Source organism: Centrocercus urophasianus, unplaced genomic scaffold (genome assembly GCF_019232065.1).
Source record: "Centrocercus urophasianus isolate 14NV4802_14NV808 unplaced genomic scaffold, USGS_Curo_1.0 seq_16, whole genome shotgun sequence".
NCBI classification, from domain to species: domain Eukaryota; kingdom Metazoa; phylum Chordata; class Aves; order Galliformes; family Phasianidae; genus Centrocercus; species Centrocercus urophasianus.
In genome coordinates this window covers 43,194,356-43,215,370 of record NW_024884711.1, presented here as the reverse complement: position 1 = coordinate 43,215,370, position 21,015 = coordinate 43,194,356, and the positions used below count along the sequence as shown (strand labels likewise).

The 21,015-nt window shown below is 45.8% G+C and overlaps 1 protein-coding gene across 1 annotated transcript; it reads left to right on the top strand.

Annotated features, from left to right (window-relative positions):
* The first annotated feature begins 117 nt into the window (after positions 1-117).
* On the top strand, positions 118-13,023 carry MYD88 (MYD88 innate immune signal transduction adaptor). Its single transcript, XM_042817179.1, is given in 7 exon segments — positions 118-466; positions 3,997-4,128; positions 5,788-5,968; positions 6,791-6,882; positions 9,436-9,540; positions 9,543-9,706; positions 9,709-13,023. Coding segments are annotated over 7 exon segments (1,140 nt in total). The 5' UTR covers positions 118-126; the 3' UTR covers positions 9,835-13,023.
* Positions 13,024-21,015: the final 7,992 nt, after the last annotated feature.

The window sequence follows — 21,015 nt, the reverse complement described above, 5'->3', positions numbered from 1 at the left end:
CGCACCCCGCGGCCAGGCGCTCAAGGCGCCGCCCCCAGCGGGAGGCGGGCGGCACCCGGCGAGGAGGCGGAGAGAAGCGGGAAGCGAAAGGGCCGCGCCGGGGGAAGTCGAGAGAGCGGCGCGGCCATGGCTACGGTACCCGTGGGTGCGGGCTCCGCTCCCGGCCCCGAGCCGGCGGATCTGCACGCCGTGCCCATGGTGGCCCTCAACTACGGCGTGCGGCGCCGCCTCGGCCTTTACCTCAACCCGCGGGCGGCGACCGCGGCCGACTGGACGGCGCTGGCGGAGGAGCTGGGCTGCGACTACCTGGAGATCCGGCGGCTGGAGGCGCTGCCGGACCCTACGGCCGCGCTGCTGGACGAGTGGCAGAGCCGCAGTCCCGGCGGAGCCACCGTGGGTCAACTGCTGGAGCTCCTGCGGCAGCTTGGCCGGCACGACGTGCTGCTGGAGCTGGCCGGCAGCGTGGGTGAGCACCGGCAGCGACGGCGCTCGGGCGGTGCGGGTTCGGGGCCTGGAGGGACCGGGGAGAGGCTGCGGGAGGGGGGGGGAGAGCACCGCTCTGCAGCTCCTGGCGGGAGTTGTGGTGAGGTCAGGTCGGCCTGTGCTCCCGGGGAACGGCGAGGCGATGTGCCAGGGGAGGTTCGGGTTGGATATCGGGAAGAATTTCTTCTCGAAAATAGTGGGAACGCACTGGCACGGGCTGCCCAGGGAGGTGATGCGGTCAGCGTCCCTGGAGGTGTTAACGAACAGTGGAGATGTGTGGCTCTGAGGGACGGATGTGGGCAATATCGGTGATGGGTTGGGGTTGGACTCGGTGATCTTAGTGATCTTCTCCAAGCTTAATGACCTTATGGAGTGCCTGGAACTCCGCTACTGGGATTTCTGCACATCAAAGATGCTCTTGAGAAGGTGGGCCAGGAGGAGGCTCGCATTGATGTTCCAGGAAAATCCAGAGATGTTGGTGTGGAGATCCGGAGGTGCCTTGTGAATGTGAATAACAGGAGAGGAATTAATTTCCTTGCACACTGAGATGGAATCAGCACACAACAATAAATGTGGAGATCCCACAGCTGTTCTTGTAACTTGTTCCTTGTAAGCTCTTTGTATTCTTCGTGGTCACAGGGCTTCACAGGGAAGGCAGCTCTCAGAACTGCAGTAAGAAGGGAACTTCCTTGCCCAGGCGTTTCCAAAACGAGGTGACTCTGAGGCCATGCGTTACCTGGGTCTGGTGAAGAAACAACCAATCTCATTTCCTGTTACTGTGAGGACTGAAGGTATAGGAGTGCATCTCTGAGCAAGGACCAAAGATATGCCTGAACTCCTGCAGCTCTCCCAAATGAAGAATGCTCTGAAGACTTTTTTGGGGGAAAAAATAGTAAACATTCACGTGTTTTGTGATCCTCATCGAGAGCATAAGCTGCCAGCTGTGGGAGGGAGCTGGAGCTTCACAATGCGTTGTGCACCCCTGAAGCTGCTTCTGGCCCTGAGTTTGGGACCTGTGGATGAGCTCTTTCAGACCCTGAGCAGAGTGGGAGGAGCTGGAGCTCCAGTTGCAAGTTTAGCCTGGCTGTGGGTCACGCTGATAAGAGGAGGCAGATAAATTCTTGGAAGGAAAATACTCTAAAATACTGTCAGATTCCGGAAATGCCTGAACTGGAAGTGGTCTGAAAGATAGGTTTTAAAAATAGGTGGTTAATAATACCCAAAAGATAAATTATTTGGGAAAAGTATTGCTGCATGCTTATTTGATACTTACAGTCTCTACTGGTTCTCAACCACTATGTGGGACAGGATGCTAGAGGGACCTGCAGCCTGATCCAGTGCGGCCATGTCCTCATTATTTTTGGCTGAGGACTGTGGGCCTGCAAGCTGTTGCCAGTGCTCCGAGCTCTTGTAGACTTCAGAGATACTTATGCTTGTAAGAGGAAAGAAAAGGAATGGTTGCATAAACTCGGGTGCATGTTATTTCCCATTGCCAAAGTTGTCTTTGTTTGCACCATTAGGACTTAGGCTTGGGGATTAAAACATCAGCATTGAGATTTCTGTGGTCTGTGCTTCCATTACAGGAGGTGCAGATCTGGGGCACGTTTCAGTGGCCCCCACAGAGGTATCTTGGAAGGCCTCAAGATGTCTCTGTTGAACGCTACTTGATGATGCTGTGCAGCTCCAAAGGATACTGCTTTCAGTTTGTGGTTTTCACTTCAGAACCAGTTCCTTCTTTTTTCATCACATGCTCCGTTTTTTGCTGTGTGGCCCTGCTAAATGTTTAGGATGCTAAAAAATGGTGTCTCCTGTAGCCTTGTGTAGTGTCACAGCCATCAGTACCACAGGGTTACGTTTATAGTACAGCTCCCCTGTTACAAACTTTGGAGCATGAGGGCTTGAAAGATGCAACTTTTCAATCCTTGCACATCTGCTTTAAGTCTGATTTTTCTCATCAGCTTATTTCGTTATACAATCATGTTTAGGTATGTAAAACTCTTTGCTTTGGTAAGTTTGTGCTGTTTCCTGCTGAAACAGTGGTTTTTGTTTCTTCCTGACCAATTACAAAAGTGCTGAGTTCCTGCTTGAGGTACAGGGTATGCTTTCTCTCTTCTCATAGGCACACAGAGTCAGAGAATATCATGGTTTTATTCTTTCTCTCCAGTACTTCAGGCTTTTGCTCAACTGCTCAATATAAGGCCTTCACTACCTTGGTAGATGCTCAGTGGGACTTCTCAGTGTGGAGGAGCTTCTTGCTTCTCAACTGGCTTCTGCTTTGTGGGCTTTTAGAGTTGTTTTTGCCTCTTGTTGTTAAGCTGTACGTGGTCAGGCTGGGGACTAATCCATGCCTAGGCACTGGAAGTCTGTCATTCCTTCAGGCTGGATTGTGGGCTCAGGTTTATCCTATAGGAATATGTGAGATGTGGGATTATGGTATGATACCATCAAAAATCTGTGCACGTTGGCTGGTCTGGATGAACTAAGCAAGCATTTAACTTAGTGAGTGTGTTTCAGCCTTGAGTGGGGTGGTGAGGAGTCTGGGGACCAAGCTAGAAAAACTCATGTCAGGCATTTTGCAACAGGGAGAAGAATGCAGCTGGTTCTTCTCACTGCTGAACAACTGAGAAAGAAGAGGGAAGAGAGGCAGATTGGATTATGCCTCAGGAAAATCCCTGCTCAGCCCTGACACCTGGTAATCCAGCTGTGGGGCACGGAGATGTGAGACAGAAGCAGAGATGGGGTTCAGGAGCTGGGCTCCCTGCAGCATTCAGGGTATGGGTAGGGCTGGGTGGCAGGAGTGTTCCCCACCCATGTCTGCACTTCCAGGCTTTGCTCTGCTCTGTGCTGCTGTACCAGCGACCTCTGCAGCTGCTTCAGACTAATTCTGACTGGTTGGTGCTTGTTTGTTTTTGTTTTAGTGTGTTTGAACCTTAAGTAAAGTAGCAGACAGGCAGGAGTTTGAGCATTCTTTTGCCGGTTTCAAATCTCCATTTACTTTCAGTTCCATTTACTTTCAGTTCTTCTGTGACTGTGGATTGCAGAGTAGCAGAGCCTGTGGGATTGCTTTTCAGTTCTCCGAAGACTTTACTGTTAGATTTGTCAGTCGTTTTTAAACAAGATCTGTTTGTAATAGCTCAGTGTACATCACTGTCCCACATGGAAAATTCACAGCAACAAATACGGCACCCTCAGTTATTTGACAGTGATGCGTGCCATCTGCTCTGCCCGAGCTAAAAGAGGTTTCTGATAGCTGCTCCGGAAGCCTGTTCCGGGGGCATGCTGGAATTTTACTTGTCCCTGCTGGAGGAGATGGTTGATGCAGCATCAAGAGGTTCAAGAAGGTGCTGGGTAGATTCCAGGCTAACAGGTGCACAGATAGGTACCAAAAAACCCAGCAGGGTTTTACCCTCTACTATCACTGATGTGTAAAATAGGGAAATTTCCTGTCGTGAAGGTTGTAAAGGACCCTGTAGCATAGAAGCACACTCACGGCTTGGTGTTGTGTCTTTGCAGAGGAGGACTGCAAGAAGTACTTACGAAGGAAGCGGCAGGAGGCTGAGCAGCCACTGCAGGTCCCAGCAGTAGACAGCAGCGTGCCGAAGACGTCAGAGCTGATGGGCATCACCACGAGGGATGATCCGTACGGTGAGTGCAGTGATGGCAGCACTGTGGCACACCTCATGGAGTGATCATGTTCAGCTGCCCGGCAGATTCCTGTGGGAAGTGCAGAAAATCAGTTCTCTTTCAATGTTGTGACTTCTCATAACACTGACTGGAATGCTGTAGCTGGTAGTCTGCAGGCGTTGTCATTCTTCCCATTGCCTGTTCCTTTGGGCAGAGAGGAGAAGCAAAAGCAACTCTGGGGAACGCTGCACCCTGGAACAGCCTGGCACAGAGCCTGCTGGCCGCGTGTGGAGGGAGACTTCCCAGGAGCAGCTGCTGTCCCTCTGCTTGGCTTGGCTCACAGAACAAACAGCTGCAGGCTGCTGAAAGCGCAGCATGAAGGGGAAGGAACTCAGAGCTGGCTGCCTTGGCTACACTGCCCAGTCTTCAGCAGATTGAGGAATCTTGAATAAAAAGGAAGCAGGGTTGGAAGTATTGCTGGGTGTGAAGTGGAGAGCAGGAGGAAACACAGCTCTGTGCACGCATGCTGGGCTGCGTGTACAGCTGCATACAGCTGGAGAAGTGAATGTCCTATAATACGAGGGTGAGCAGCAGCCATGCAGAATGGAGATGTCAGCACACTTCTCCAGGAGCTCCTCTGGATGGTCTGACTTTGGGCAGCTGCTTTTGCTGTGTGTGGGGACATCAGTGTCCCTGCCAAGTGCCCACAACCCCCACAGCATCTTTGCATGACGTGACTCAGGGTAGTGTTGTGCCCTAGGTTGACCTGGCAGCCAGTTTCCCTTCTGCTAGACTGGCTGCTGCTTGAGTTGAAGCTGCCTGCTGGCTTGCTGCTTTTCTCATTAGAGCTACATTTAGAGCCTGACCTTGTTTTTCACTAGTAGGGCTTTAGTTGGCATAAAAACTTTAACAAACATGTAGTGACACTGATAGGGAAATAAAATAACATAGTGGAAAGCCATCCAGCAATATTAAGGTGCTGGTTTGCAAGGTTCTTGTTTTTAAAATAAAGCACTGTTTTATTGGTACAAGTGCTAAATAAATGAGAGCTGCCAGCCATTAACATGTTTGGAAAACAGGGTCATTTACTTAGGATGTGGCCTTGGGTACCCAAGTTTAACACCTTGGCCATGACAGTGGTGGGTTCCAAATTTTTAGGCTTAACCCACACCACATCATCCTTACGGGATGATGGTCCTGCAGTAAGGTTTTGGGTAGGAAGCTCATAGTGCTGTAACCTGCATTACAGAAGTAAGGCTTGGAGTCAGATGGGTATTTTAGATGTGAAATTGCAGAGCAGGAGGCTCCTGGTTGTATCCTTAAGGGTACTCTGCTCCCTCCAGTTCTCCTGTGCTTTGTCTTCCCTCCCTCCCTGCTGATACTATTGCTTCTGCTTGTCTGCATCTTGGCTACATTTCCCTAACCCCTGCCACCAAACATGGGTTTACTCTGATACACTGAAAGGTGAAAAAAAGTGGTGAAGGCACACACATGCATTACTTCCCACCAGTCCTGTTCTGCACAAGAGCCTGGGCTGAAGGGTAGCTGGTATGGTAAAGTGTTCAGTTACCTTAGCAAGCATGGCACAGATCTTGTCTGTCAAAGGCTGGGGGAGCCAATGTTCAGTCCAGGAAGTTCATTTATAGGAGAAGATGACAGCTGAATTTTTAATGGTTTCAGGGCATGGAACAGAGATGTTTGATGCCTTCATCTGCTACTGTCAGAAAGACCTTCAGTTTGTCCAGGAGATGATCAAAGAGCTGGAGCAAACGGAGTTCAAACTGAAGCTCTGTGTGTTTGATCGGGATGTCTTGCCAGGCACGTGTGTGTGGTCCATCAGTGGAGAACTCATAGAAAGAAGGTGAGTGAACCACGGCTGGTTGGAGCAGCTCAGTGTAATGGAATGTTGTGCTCATTTTAACTTTGTGTCTGCAGCACTGTGCCAGCGGAGCAGGAGAAATCCGTGAGGATGTATTCATGGGGTTTGTTTTATACTCTTGGTTCAGTGATGAAGACTCAGGCATTCCTAAACATGTAGCTTCGTAGCTCACAGGGAAGATGCTGTAATAGTGATGCCACTTACACTTGATTCCTTTTCATCCTGCAGTTGCATCTCTGGAGGGAATCTTTAAATGAATTCAGCTCCAAACTGTATTTTGGAGTTAGCTCCACCTCATTATGTAGAATTTGAGGGAACAGCACTGGTGTTTAGGGATCCTTCAAACCTTTGTGGGACTCGAGGATGGTGGGTGGGCAGGTGTGTCACATAAAAGTGACATCTTAGATAGAGACTTATGTAGAGAAAGTCCTTTACAGCATGAAGAGGGGAAGTGCTGACTGCTGCTCCACGCAGCTCTTTTGCTGTCACAGTCCTGCCAAATTAGGCTCAGTAAGAAATCCCAAGAGGTGTTTGAGCAGACAATTTAGGTGGCATTTTTTGTAACAGACAAACAGAGCATCAAATAAAGATTCCATGGACAGTGAGATCTTTGCTCTTCATATTTTAGTGTGTTCTGTGTGTAGTCTTTACCCTGTAGTTAATTCCTGCTCAACCACAACTAAGGGGTTCATTTTTCTATCAGGGTAATTTGGAGAAATACCTCTTTTTTTTTTTTACTGGTGAGAATGAGAGGCGTCTCCATTGACATCTTATTTCTTTCTCCCCTGACTGCTTTCTCTGAAGGTGTCGGAGGATGGTGGTCGTCATTTCAGATGATTACCTGGAAAGCGATGAATGTGATTTTCAGACCAAATTTGCTCTCAGTCTTTCCCCAGGTAAGATCACAAGCACTCTATTAAATTTAATAATAATTTAAAATTGCCTGTTAGCATTATAACTGGTACTGCAGTAACATCTGAAGCTGTGGCTGAGGTCAGTGCTGTACTGTAGGGCACTGCACAAATGCAGAATGAGGGCTGGTCTGGGATGGATTTAAACAGATGAGACAAATCTACGTGAGAAAAGAGAAAATGAGTAATAGATGGCTACTGAACCAGAACCCACTTTCAGAGGTGTGTTCTTTCCACTGACCTATGTGTAAAAGTCCACCTAGGCACAGGGATAGCCCTGGGTCTAATGCCCTTCAGTAAGTAAACAGAAATTTATCTCTATTAGAAGCAGCCATTAAAACTAACAGTGGTTTTATAAATTTTGTCATGCAGGCAAGAACCTGGACTTGGTTCCTTGCCCTGCCATTGACCTGGATGTGAGTGAGAAGCTTGGGTGTTTCAGCTGCCAAGTGGGTTAACTGCCTGCTTCAGAGCTGGTGCAGCTGCATGCAAATTGGGGAACTTCTGAAATGCTTTAAGATTCATACAGGAAATTTGCTGCTGTTGGGAAAAGTGTTGCAGCGAATATAGTGTGAGTAAGTGCTGGGGTAATTTCAGTTAATGAGCCTGCACCTTTCTGCAGAGATCCTGGAGTATCATGGATAGACAAACAAAAAATAGAATGAATTTTCAACTTTGATGGGAAAAATCTGTTCCATATTCTTCCTGAACTGAAGAAAACATCAGTTCATTTCTGTCAAGGCTGCTCAGATTGCATCTCTAACTAGCAGTTACCCTACACTTGTATGTGTATATAGGGAGTGTATAAATGCAGCATAGCTTAACAGTGCAGAGGATGTGTTAAGAATAGGAATGCCTGCACATCGAGTCTCTTGTAGATGAGGTATTTGGTGGGGCATTAGAACTGACATGCCAGAGGTTAAACTGGAAGCCAGGACACAGCCAGTACAGCAAGGAATTAGCTGCATCTTCCATGACAAAATAATTCCTATCTTGGCATTAATCCCATGAACATCCCTAGCTCACCACATCAGCCCCTAACCAGAAGAATTGGTAGCAAAGACCTTTTCGTTCTGCATCAGTTTTTTTTACAGCCTATCTTTTATCAGACCAGAAACACACATCTCTGTGTAATGACACAAACTCTACCAATAAAATCATGCATGTAAGTACAGGCTTGCAGAACTAAGTTAGTTTTTCATGTAAGGTAACTTACATTGTCACACCCAGAAGGGTTTGGTGGCAAGTTGTGCAAGCTCCACTTGTTACTTAAGCACCTGCTGCAGTTAGGAAATCTTGTACATGCATCATCCAGGCCTCAGCATCATTGCATTGGGCAGACTTCAGCTGATAGCAGGTGTCCTTATGGAAAATGGGACAGGGAGAGGTTCCTCTCTAGAACAGCTGCTGCTTCAGGCTGCAGTAACCACAGGGACAGTTGTCTGATCTTGCACATGCCTCAACAAAAGCCATTCCTGTCATGATTCCTTGCTGCCCCTTGTATCCATGAGGGTACGCTCAGCAGCGTATCTGCTTCAGAGTGGGAAGCAAAAGAACTAGAGAGAACCATCTTGAAATTTGCAGCTTGAAAAGCAAATGGTATCCAGGGCTCCATCAGCAGAGGGGTGGCCAGCAGGGACAGGGAGGTGATTGTCCCCCTCTGCTCTGCTCTGCTCTTGTGAGGCCCCATCTGCAGTACTGTGTCCAGATCTGGAGCCCCCAGAGCAGGAAAGACAGCTGTTGGAGAGGGTCCAGAAGAGGCCACTAGGATGATCAGGGGACTGGAGCATCTCCCGTGTGAGGACAGGCTGAGGGAGCTGGGCTTGTTCAGCCTGGAGAAAAGAAGGCTGCGGGGTGACCTCAGTGCAGCCTAAGTACCTAAAGGGAGCCTACAAACAGGAGGGCAATCAACTCTTTGAAAGAGTAGATAACAGCAGGACAAGGGGAAATGGTTTTAATTTGAGGGAGGGGAGATTTAGGTTGGATGTCAAGGGGAAATTCTTTACAGAGAGAGTGGTGAGGTGCTGGAACAGCTGCCCAGAGAGGCTGTGGATGCCCCATCCATCCCTGGAGGTGCTCAAGGCCAGGTTGGATGGGGCTCTGGGCAGCCTGGTCTGGTATTGAATGTGGAGGTCGGTGGCCCTGCATGTGGCAGGGGGTTGGAGCTTCATGATCCTTGAGGTCCCTTCCAACCCTGGCCATTCTGTGATTCTGTGATCTCAAAGAAGTTTAGATTGTCAAATCCATCTGGAAGTACTCAGGACTGTATACTGCTGTTTGCATTCAACCAGAAAATGTTCTTCGTTCTTCTCTATTTGCTGCTCTTCACTGTTCTTCTCTGGGATCAGGCAAGATGCACATGGGGCCCTGGCTGATACTTGAGTGACATGTTCTTGGTAGAGTGCTTGTGGTTGAGAAACTTGCTCTGCGGGGTGAGAACCTGCATCTTGGGGTGTGTGTACTGCTTAGAGGAGGCAATATAAGCAGGATGTGAGTGTGGCTCTGTGTAATCCTCTGCCTGTGTGATCTCCCTTTCAGGTGCTCGTCTCAAGCGGCTGATTCCAGTCAAGTGCAAGACCATGAAGAATGAGTTTCCAAGCATCTTGAGGTTCATTACAATTTGTGATTACACCAATCCTTGCACCAAAAAATGGTTCTGGACAAGACTGGCAAAATCTCTCTTGCTGCCATGATGCAAAGTTTTGAGAGCCTTTTTTCAATCTCTCCTGGCTGTGCCTTTGAACCATGGTGTTCCTACAGCGTCCCACTGCAGAACTTGGATCCTTGCAGCCAGCAAGGAGCCTGCAGCCCTTGGAGCCTGCAGCTGGGAGCAAAGAATTTCCTCTAGCACTTCTTCATAACTTGGAAAGGGAAATAGAGCAACTATGTGGGTGTTCCTATTCAAGTCAGCGAGCAACAGCATCCAGCACTTGGTGAAACAAGAAATTTTACTGGAAATACAGAGAATACATACTTAAAGCCTGAGTCACTGATACGAGGTGGCTCTGTTGTAGAGTTCTTAATGAGACCTGGGAATATAAAATGCTGGTAGAAGACACGAAATGATGAAAGCCTCCAACTGCAGGCTTTTCAAAACAAAAGGTTCATACTATTTTACAAGCTCTTTAATGGCTATGGTAATATTTAGGGTAGGTGTCATTTTAAGATGTCAGTGAAATCCCTTGCTGGTTGGGCAGCACAGGAATTGCTGTGGTCAGTCCCTGGCCCATGCTTGTTCTGAGTTTCCTTCATTCTTTCCAGAAGAGCAGAGACATATTTTAATTGTTAAACCACTGTAAAGCTACTAATGGTTGTACCGTTGTTCTTAGCAACATCTGCAAGGTCAGAGCATTATCTTTGTAATAATAACTACTAAATTCAGTTTATTTCCTGTGGATGTTTTCATCTTGAAGCTGTATGGCAACATTCCTATTCCATATTCCTTTCCAGGGTAAATCCCTCATTACTGGCATCTTCTGAGTAGTCCCTTATATTTGACAAAAGTGATTTTTTTCTTCTCATTGAAGCCAGAGCTATAAGGAAGGACACGCTCTTGCAGCATGTCTATGTTCATGTGGCATTTGATTAATTGTCATGTTTTATTCCAATGTTTTGTATTCCCAGGCCTGATTAAATGTTTACAAGAGAGACTCCCTTTAATAGAAACTCGGTCTTGAAATCTATATTTTTGTGAAAGTCCTTTCTACACAAAGTACAGCTTTTACTCATTGGCTTGAAAAGGAACACAGCTGTGCACCTAAGTGGGTCCAGTTCATCAATTGTTTGATTTGTAACAGCCTGCCAAAGCACATCAGCTTTTAGGATGCCTCAAAGGCACAGGGGTAAATACCAAATAAAGAGTGTGCTGAATTATAGATTGGGCTGTTTAAATTATAGAAGATAATGTTACCTTAATAGGAAAGAGCATCTTTTAACTAATCTCCACAGTTATTAATGTGTGAGCAAGAATCCTGCCCAAAGTGGTGTTTTACAGTGACCTATTGGGATATTAAACAGATTTTCAGTAACTATTTGCTCTCTATGCTGGGAAGAGGAGAATCTTGCTTATGTATCTGCAGTTGCCTGATCTCTACCACTTTGTTCCTTACCTCAGCCACTGACACGGGTTGATTTTACAGCTTAAGGTTTTACTAGCTTACGTCTTTAAGATTGTATCTGGATTATGATTGATTTAAGATGTATTTTAAAGCATTACCAGGGCTGAGTTCCTCAGGCAGGGACGTGTGCAACTGTCTCTTCCTCAGCCACCCTGTAAATGGATGTTCACTTACCAAAGGTTGCTGCCATGTCATTGCAGGTGCTGTTGCTGCTTCCTCCTGGCCAAGAGAGGCCTGTCCTTGACCTGAGCACAGCAATGTGTGCGTTGACATGGGGACAGTTTTAGGGTAGGCTCACGAACTCAGTGTTTTTCAGTCCCTTCTAGCTGCTGGCATGATACCAAGGTGATATTTGCACCATTCTGTCTTGTTGGCTCCAGTGAGAAGCCTGTGCACGTCAGAGGAGAGAAGTTAACCTGATGATGAGTTTCTGAATAGTTCATCTTCATGTCCTCTTGGCCTCAGGTCCCTCCTGCAGGAAGGAGACAGCTGCATGCCTTAGGGCTTTTGCATAATCGTTAAATGTTAATTATATAAGAGTTTCTGGAGGCTGCTTGATCCCCAGTCACTCCTGGGGCTTGATGAATTCCCATACTCCAGAGCGTCTATCAACATTAATTATGGGTCACTGCTCACAGGACTGAACCAGATCCCTCTTGAATTGAGAGCTGAAAGAACTCATCCAGTGTCTCATTAAGGGCGAGAACAAAAGCAGGAGGCTCTGGTCCGGACGCTAGAGGGAGGCAGTGGGCCATGCTGCCAGCACTGGAGCTGCAGGGCTTGTGCTGCCAGGGGAGAAGCCTGGCTGTCCAATGAGGGAATGGGCCCTGTGCTCTGCCTGAGTCATAGAATCATAAAGATTGGAAAAGACTTCAAAGATCATCCAGTCCAACCATCAGTCCATCCCCACCATGCCCACTGACTGTGTCCCACAGATTGGGTTTGGTGGTGCTGGGCTGGGCATAGAAGAAATGCACTCTACATTGGCCATCAAACACTTGTTGGATGTTTCAACAAGAGGGTGTGTGGAACTTTCTCCTCCTCTAGTTTTGCTGATATAAGGATTTTCTGAGGCTTTTTTGTTTCCCTTTGCTTCTTGCAACCTCTGCTAAGGAAAATATATCTAAAAGTTGGAGAGTTCTGTTGGCAGACCCAACCTGTGCAGTGACTTCTGCATGGGTCCTGATAGGTGGTTTGGCACCTGAGATGCTGTAAGTTAGGAGAAATAATAGCAGCAAGAGCAATAACAGTCAACTTTGTAATAGATGATCTGGTGACTGTGGAGCAAGGAAAGTGCAGCTTCTGGAAGGGAAGTCAAAACCAAGAGCTGAATTCCTAAATCTTCAGACTTCCAGTAGGTGGATTCACACAGATGTCAGTGCTTAGGGTGGTTTCATTTTCTCCTAACTGCACTCACTACTCCTGGCTGGCTCAGGTGCAATGCAAGTATCACCATTACTGCCTTCTTACAAGCAGTTCACATTTGTCTTGTCCTGTAGACTAAAATTACAAATTTGGGGCAAAGTGAATTAACAGCCATGACATGTGAAATGTATGGTTTGAATGACAACCCTTGTCTGAGTAAAATCCAGCTCATGCACTTCTGACATTTTTGCATCTGTCTTGGCACAGTTCTTTATGAGGTGTGACATCTCTGAATGATAAAATCGAGTTACTGTAAGCGTGTTTCAGTGGCGGTCGTGGTTCTCCTTTCCCCTTGTTGGCACTTAGTGGAAGGTCAAATGTTTCAGCACCTTTAAAAAAGGAACTTAAATCATGATGTTACGTGTTGGGTTTCTTTTTTCCATTTTGTTTCTTTCCCTCGTTGAAATTATCCTTGTACCAAATCATTTATTTTTATATAGAGAGATATATATTTATATTACTTTCTATCCTGATAAGAATCTTGTATAGCCATTCTGAAAACAGTCAGCAGTTCTGTGTTTTCTCTTTCAGACAAGCTTTTGGTATGTGACAAAACATTGTAAAATAAAGAAGCAAAACTCCATGGGCTGGATATCTTCCTTGGACATCAGAGAATAAATGCTAGATCTGAAAAGGAAGTGTTAGTGAGGAATAATGGGAGCTATTTCTTTTTTGTTTTCTTGTTTTGCCTAAAACAATTCCCCAGCAGAGGCTTTTGAGAGTGTCTGGAACAGGGAGAGGTGTGATTGAACCACACCAGGAAGAAAATTACCAAGAAATTCAGGCATGTGTGGTTTCTTTTCTGCAGAATGCAGTGTGTGGTTGTTGCTGTGCCAGGGGTGCTTCAGCTCTGGTCCTCACCAGAGTGATGGAGCCAGGGCTTTGGCTTCCCACCCTCTGGAAGCAGGGCTGCTGGGTGTCAAGCTGCTGTTCTTCATCTTTTCTAGGGGATCCCACCAAGGAACACAATGCTGCGTGGCAGCACTGAGGATTTTGCCAGCTTCATTTCCTTAGGCAGGCGGCTTGGAGTCAGTCCAAGGCAGGCAAATAACTCACAAACTCAGCAGCTGTTGGGCCAGGGCCCCACCACAAGAAAAGTTGAAGGATCACTGAATCAGAGAAATGTTGGTTGGAAGGAATTTCTGGAGGTCAAGGAGAAGCTGCACTTCACATCAGGAGAGGCTATATGCTAGGCCTCCTGTGGGACAGTGTTTCCTATAAGGGCTATGAGGTAATGCCTTTGCTATGGCTGCTACAAACCAGCACATGTACATTGATATGGATCTCATCCTCAGATGTATTATTCTAGGTTGAAATGTTGGCGCCATTTCCCTGTTTTCTGGAGGACAGCATTTACCTGGTGAAATTTAGCAGCTTGTGCAAAATGTTCTCTAAGCTTCAGGGTTAGAGGGTGATGGATAGAGCATTGCTCCTCGATTGAGCAACTGCTGGTCTTTGTTACACGGACATGAAAAGAGTTGCTTACTCGTGATAGAAGCATTGCTTGGTCCAAAGGGCACATCTACTGATAGAAAATTAGCATAGGGAAGAAAAATATGCAGAAAAATAGCTGGGAAAATGTTGTTTGATCACGCTGGAAACATATTTTAATAAGGCAATTAAAAGAAAAAAACACAAAGTTCACGTTATTGGAAAGCATGCTAATAGAGTTTAAAAACCTCTGTCAAACCTGTTGGGGTTTTACTAAACAACGAAACCTTTGCTGTGCACAAATACTTTCCTGTAACTACTTTTGGTTCAGCTGATGCTGGTTAGGATGTTGAGATGACTTTGAATTTCCTTGACAATCACTATCAAGCCCTGCCCAGCAAACGCGTTCAGCACAACCTGCAGTCAGGAGAATGAATATTGTTGTATCCTGTAAATGTTTAATTGATCGAACCTATTGAGGTGCTAAATGGTTCAAATGCCTCATTTACAAACAACGCATTTTTCGCTCCCACTGCAGAGTCCATCTCAGCAATGTGCTGTGCCCTCCGTCCATCTTTTGCAATAAAGCTGTCTGTGCAACTTCCCCTGTTCCCAGACTTGCTTAGAACCATCAGATCGTTAAGGCTGGCAAGCACCTCTAAGATCATCTAGTCCAACCATCAGCCCATCACCACCACGCCCACCATGTCTCGCAGTGTCACAGGTTGAGTTTTGGGGGGGCTGGGCTGGAAATAGAGAACAAACACAGTCCGCATTTGCCATCAGACGCTTGTTGGATGTCTCCGTACAAAAGTACGTGAAACTTTTTCCTCCTCCTGCTTAGCCCTTGCCTTCCCACTTCCCTCAGAGCGGGGACACACATGCGCGATGGCTGGGCCTGATGTTGTGCTGGTGGAATTTCTCCATGCTGCACTTCCAAGCTCCTCTTCTTTGTGTGGGGTGACAGAGCCCTGGAACTGGCTGCCCAGACAGGTGGTGGGGTTCTCCTTCTCTGGAGATATCCAAGACCCACCTGGATGCTTTCCTGTGTTGCCTACAGGAGGGAACTGCTTTAGTAAGGAGGCTGGATGAGATGTTTCTATGGGTCACTTCTAACCCACGGAAGTCTGTGATTCTGTGATTCTTAGCAGAGCTGTAGAGGGAGGGCACAGGTGGCAGATGGCTGCTAGAACAGATTCTCTGTAGGAACGTGCCAGGGTTTCCTCAACTGCCAAGTGTCCAGATTCTCCCCAGACCAAACAGGTTTTGTACTGCTGTCAGCCCTGCCCATGCAGCCATGTGAAGAAAGAAAAAAGCAGTGCAGCAGGCTGAGTGCCAGTTTGTGGGGGAAAGGTTCAGTGGGTTTTGCTGACTCGTATGGTGGGTGCTGCTTACAACGCTCTGCAGGGCAGGTGATGTGCCAAACAGTGCAGGACACAAGGAGAATGACTCCTGCTCTAAGTCCAGCAAGAATATATTGCCTTCGTGATATTAGTCTGATTGGGTTTGTTAATGAAGTCAACCCCACATGGTGATAAAATGGGTCTATATCATAGAATATCCTGAGTTGGAAGGGACCCACGGGGATCACTGAGTCCAATTCCTGGCTCCACACAGGACCACCATCCACTAGTTAGGAAACTAAAGGAAAGTATGGGCTCACAGGAAGTACGTTCAGCCAAATGTGGGCGTTACAATGAAATGAACTTTCATAAACTTTTTGCAGCATTTTTCTGGCTCTAATCTTCAGCTCTGCTCACCTTCTGTTTGTGTCAGCAGAACTAATTTAAGAGCCATGAGTCCCAAGGTGCTTAACTGCTTGTGGTCTGCTGCCTCAGAGATCAAAAGTACCATTTGGAAGGGGAAAACTGGGTGAATGCTCTGAGAACCCACATGCTGGTCCCTGTCCTCCCTAAGCCATGGAGAACTACGAGGAGTGCGTTAGAGCAGTGTTTTCTTAAGAGTTTGGAAATCTGTGTGATCGACTGAGAAACAACTGAATGGGGGAAGATTCAGCATTGGATTTTTGGCAGCACTTGGCAGACATTTCCAACTGGAATATATGTGGAAATGAGATTTAAATTGTTTGGAATTGAGGTCTAAGACAGTCGTTGGCCTTAAAATGTCACCGTCTCAGCATCTCTAAAACCTCACATGGGTATTAAAAGAACATCGTTTTTCAACATCTTTAAAGGGCTTTTCAGATATTTAGAAAGAAAGGCAAAGAAGAGAAGTATTATGGGTTTTTTTGCTCTCAAATACTGTTTTTCCTGTCAGTTCCTCGGTGACTTAACCTCTCAGCACTGCGTCTGGCATCTGGTTAGCTGCATTGTTTTATCAGCGTTGGGAATGGAAGCTCTTAAGATTTTCTCTTCATGCTCTCAGAAATGTTGCCTAATCAGCATGCCGCTCTTGGCAGACGGGTTTTTCTTCAGCTCCAAGACATGCATATTGATCAGTCATTTACTTTTGTTACCTAGCATCCCTGTCATCGATTTTAATTGTTCCCTATTGAAGATGAAGCATTCAGCACACGTAGGACTGCCAGCTCTGAAATCTTGCTTTCTGCACCTTTCACCAGACGGTGCACACAGCGAAGCCCTTAGGAGCAGCGAGTCTCTCTCTCTCAGCCAGCAATCTGCACAAATTATGCAGCAGTCAATTTTTCTCTATTAAATCAATTCCTGATTGTCTGTGACAGCTTTCCCTGCCGCATGATTTCACACTTGAGCAGTTTGTTTCTGAGGTGCCATGTGGGTCTTTTTTCAAGGGGTGCCAGTGGTACATTTAATGTGCAGATATGCCTTCCCAGCCCCTTTTTCCCACTTACAAAATTAATGCAGGTTCGGGTCGCTGCTAAAGGAAAGATTCCCAGTGAGCTTCCTTGTCTGATTCTCCGTTCTCTGGTGAGGTTTGAGCGCTTTCCTACTTCCTCATTACTGGGGCATCAGCATTCTCAGGCATCAGCTCCCACATTCTTGGAGATCCAAACAAACCTCAGCAAGAGCATGCAACTGCAGAACAGCCTTGGCTTTTAGATCTGACTTCAGTGCTTCTTGTGGCTCCTCTCTGTCTCCTTGTCAGCCCACACAGCTTCTCCTGGGCTGTTCCTTAAGACTTCTGCTACAGCAGTGTAACAGTTTCTCTAAGACAAAAATTCAGCTTGATCCTCTGTCTGACAGAAAGATGAATCTTCCTGTCCCCACGGTGCAACATAACAAAACAGAGAGCTTGTGTGATTCATTAATTCTTCTTCCTGCAAAATAACCTCTGAGACTACTCTTATATTTTAAAAACATTCCTATGCTCTCAGAGAGCTTTCATTATAATTATTTCCTGAAGGCTCTGTATGTAAGGACAGTGGTCTCCACCTACTGATTCTTTGATTAGAAGTCTTCCTTGACTTTAGATACACAAAAAGTGAACCTATTTTTGGCAGCCTGCAGTCAGTGGCATAGGAATTCATGAGTAGGGAGGAAAGGATGTGAACTATTCAAATAGACTTTTTTTTTTTTTTTCAAATGAGATCTCTTTACATACCTATCATCAGAGTAATAAACTCTGAGTCACTGTTACACTGAACTATTAAACTATTATTGGAAAGTCATGTCATTAAAATCTGTTAATGTGAACCACTAACCTTGCTTGGCCTCAGTGTAGCTGGATTCAGGAAGATACTGTCCATTGTAAAGATAAGAACAAAATTCCCTCATACATCTTATTCCCTGATGGTGAAAAATAAATGAAATCTTATTCCACCCTGTCCTTCTATTTCTAGGGTTTCTCTTCTTGCTTCTTTAAGTTCATCTTGCTTCACTGTAATGTCACAAACGATGTTCTGTTTTACTTCATCAAAGTTTGCAGCTGTAAATGGAGCAGATTGGGTCTGAGCACTCCCAGCTGCCAGCATATCTATACAGTATGATGCAGGTGTTCACCTGAAAGCAGCTGTGTCTCCTCCCAAGGGCTGATTGCTTTGTTCAGCCCTCCCACAACCAGGCCTCAGGAGATGTAAGAACCTAGGGATGTTCAGGGCTTCTTTGCTGCACCAGCAAATGGCAAGCAGAGGAGCTGGCATCGTTGAACACTTTTCTAGAAGACCTTTGTTGAACAATAAAATGTCTGAAATTGTCTTAAATATAGGCACGCCCACAAGGACTCATGTAACAGGACCATCAGTCTTCAGCCTCTCTTCATGAATCTCAAGACAAGTCAGCCCAGGTGTGTTCCTTGTACATCAGGGTCTGGCTGCCTGCATCAGGCTTATTTTGCACCTTCAGCAAAGAGAAATTCTGAAACATGGTCTCAATCTCCCTGTCCTGTTTAACTGTTTAGAAAATGTTTTATGGTGGAGATTCACCCTCCCCAGAAAAGGCCAGTGGGAAAATGATTCTGTCCTTACATGCTGTTCCAACAAGACAGCTGGATTCCTAGGGTTTAAGGAGGTAATGGGCAAGTGCTATCTTTCATCAGCTTCTTTAAAGACAAAGTACTATTGTAAACCAGAACAGACCAAGAGCTGATTATTAAGTTGTTGTATGTGGCAATCAAGATCCTGTTGTAATTATTTAAGCCTAGAATCAATTTTATATTAGATTTAAAGGAGGCAGCAAAGCTACAATTTGTTAGCAAGAGGGTTAATTGACTCCTGACTTGTGTACTAAAAATAAAATGCGTAAGTGTTTAAAAAAAGAGAAAGAAGAAAAAACCTGCCTTGGTCCTAAGCTCTTTGCTTGTTTATTAACATTAAAACTCAGGGGGTTATTTTTCAGTGGAGGAAGTGAGAGAACAGGGCGCTTTCTGCTGAGAGGCAGTCGGGATGGGATAAGAGGTATGTTTGCAGAGCAAAATGTGGTTTCAGTACACACAGCGTGAGAACCAGAATTTACCTGTCAAAACCAGGCCTTCAGCTACTTGACTTCAAAGTGACCTCGAAGGTGAGTCTGCAGTGACTGAGCACACAGCAGTGAACGACGGGGCGGAGATACCTGCTCTAACACAGGATCATTTATGGAAACCCGCTGGCGTGGTTCAGACTGGCGTTTAGCTCATGTTTTGAAAACAACTGCTATAAAAACTTGTTCCAACAGAAGATTTTTAAACCACTATTCCTTATCCCATGCCGTGTTTTTTATTAAATAATCAGCTGCCGTTGATAGAGTGAGATCCCTTCAATAGACCTGAAAGTATTTCCGTGAAGAAAGAATAGCAGGCAAATTTTGTAGTGTACCATGGCCAGGCATTCTGTTTGCCAACACACACTTGCACTATTCTGAATGTAATAAAACAGGCATTGTTGAGTTCCCTCTTGCTTTAGTAAGCTGTGCCCGTACCAAGCCGTTCAATAAGCTCATTAACTGCTTTTGTTTGTAGGAATCACGGTGCCTAATGCACACTCACAAACAGCCGTTTATGATGCCTTCAAAAACCTTTACGTAGGAATGTGGCAGTGAACGGTGTGACCCCACACACGACAGAGCTGTAACTCTCAATGACTCTGCATGACTGTTTTGAAAGAGCAATTCCGAGTTCAGCTGTACCAAGAAACAAATCCGAGAGTCTGCATGAATACTAAGATGAAATATGCAATGCCTCGATGAGCAAACTGCAACTTAGACTAGTTTTCTGTAATCCAGGTGCAATTGAAGTTTATTTATGGTCACACTTAGGATGATGATAAAATGGATTGCCAACGGTTAAGCATTTTACAGGTACTAAAACCAGTGCACTGAATGTTAGAATCACCATTCAATGCATTAAGCATCAGTTTTATGATAGCCAATAATACCTGAATGGAAAAAAAGGCAAAGGACTGGGTAGTGCCAGTAAGTTTCATGGAAACCATAAGTAATTGGCCCACAAAGGCAGGAAACCACGCGGTGTGTGAGAATGAGAGCTTTTTGTGTGTGTGTGCCTGCCTGGTGTGGCCACCTCCAAAGGCACTGAGCCAGGCAATGGGGAACAGGAGCCCTGGGGACATCAGTCAGAAAAAAGCCTTTCCTCAACTGTGGAATCAGTGGGACTGCACAGTCTGATCATTGTAGTGCTTTATTTAAAAGAAAAAAACTACAGGAAACCCAGGTCTGAGCCCTTCCCTTGGACTGCAGCTTTCTTACCTGAAAAAAGCCTAGAATTTTTTCACTTTTCAGCCTCTCCCAAAGCCTGGTACAGAGCGGAGGTGGATACACAGGAAACTGCTTTTCCAAGGCAGATTTCTGCTAAAATTTCTTGTTATTTTAACAACTGCTTGATTCAGCAGTACCACTTCACAGGCTGTTTTATAAATAGAGATGTTTCCTCTGCCCTGAAGAACTTGCAACCTACATGAGACAGACAAAATACAGCAAATCAGTAAAAGTGGGATGAGCAGAATGCTAATGATGACACAGGGGAAGGTGCTGCTTGAAGGTGTAAAGCGGGCGAAGGATTAAGATCTTCACAAGACAGCTCCCTTTTTTTCATCTTGCGTCAGACTGACATTGCAGCAGCCTGACAGGATGAATGAATGAACGCAACGCCTTGACTTTTGAACAGTCCAAAACGGTCATTTGAGATTTCATTAAATGCTCATTTAAAAGGCAACACAACACCTAGATTCTACGTGAATGAGAGATCTTGGTTTAAAAATGTGGAAGTGCAGAGCTGAGAAAGTAAACCACACCATTTTGTATATATATTTCCTATGGCCACTGGTGGTCTTGTCAGCGCACATCTGAGATTCTAGTTTTGATCAACGCCTGTGTTAATTCAGAAAGAACAGGGTTCATTGTGGGCCTAATCCTTTGCCATTGATCTAATTCAACAAGAGTTTTAGCGATGCCCTTGGGGAAGAATTTTCTGCATAGAATAAGAGATTTCAGTATCCAATTCTGACTCTAGATTAACACTGTGGTAAAATTAGTCATATGCATGATTGTGGTTATAAAGGCTTAAAGCATGTGCTTAAATACTTTCAGGATCGGGGCCTCTGTCGTTTTTTGTGGCTGATGCCTGGCTGAGATCCCTTTTTAACACGCTGCTGCTATCAGAAATACAACACTGGCCACATGAGTGCATGCTCCAGGGTAAAACTGACTTTCAATTGCTTCAAAAATTGCTTTTATAACAGTTAAGAGATCACAGAGACCATTCTGAACAGTAATTA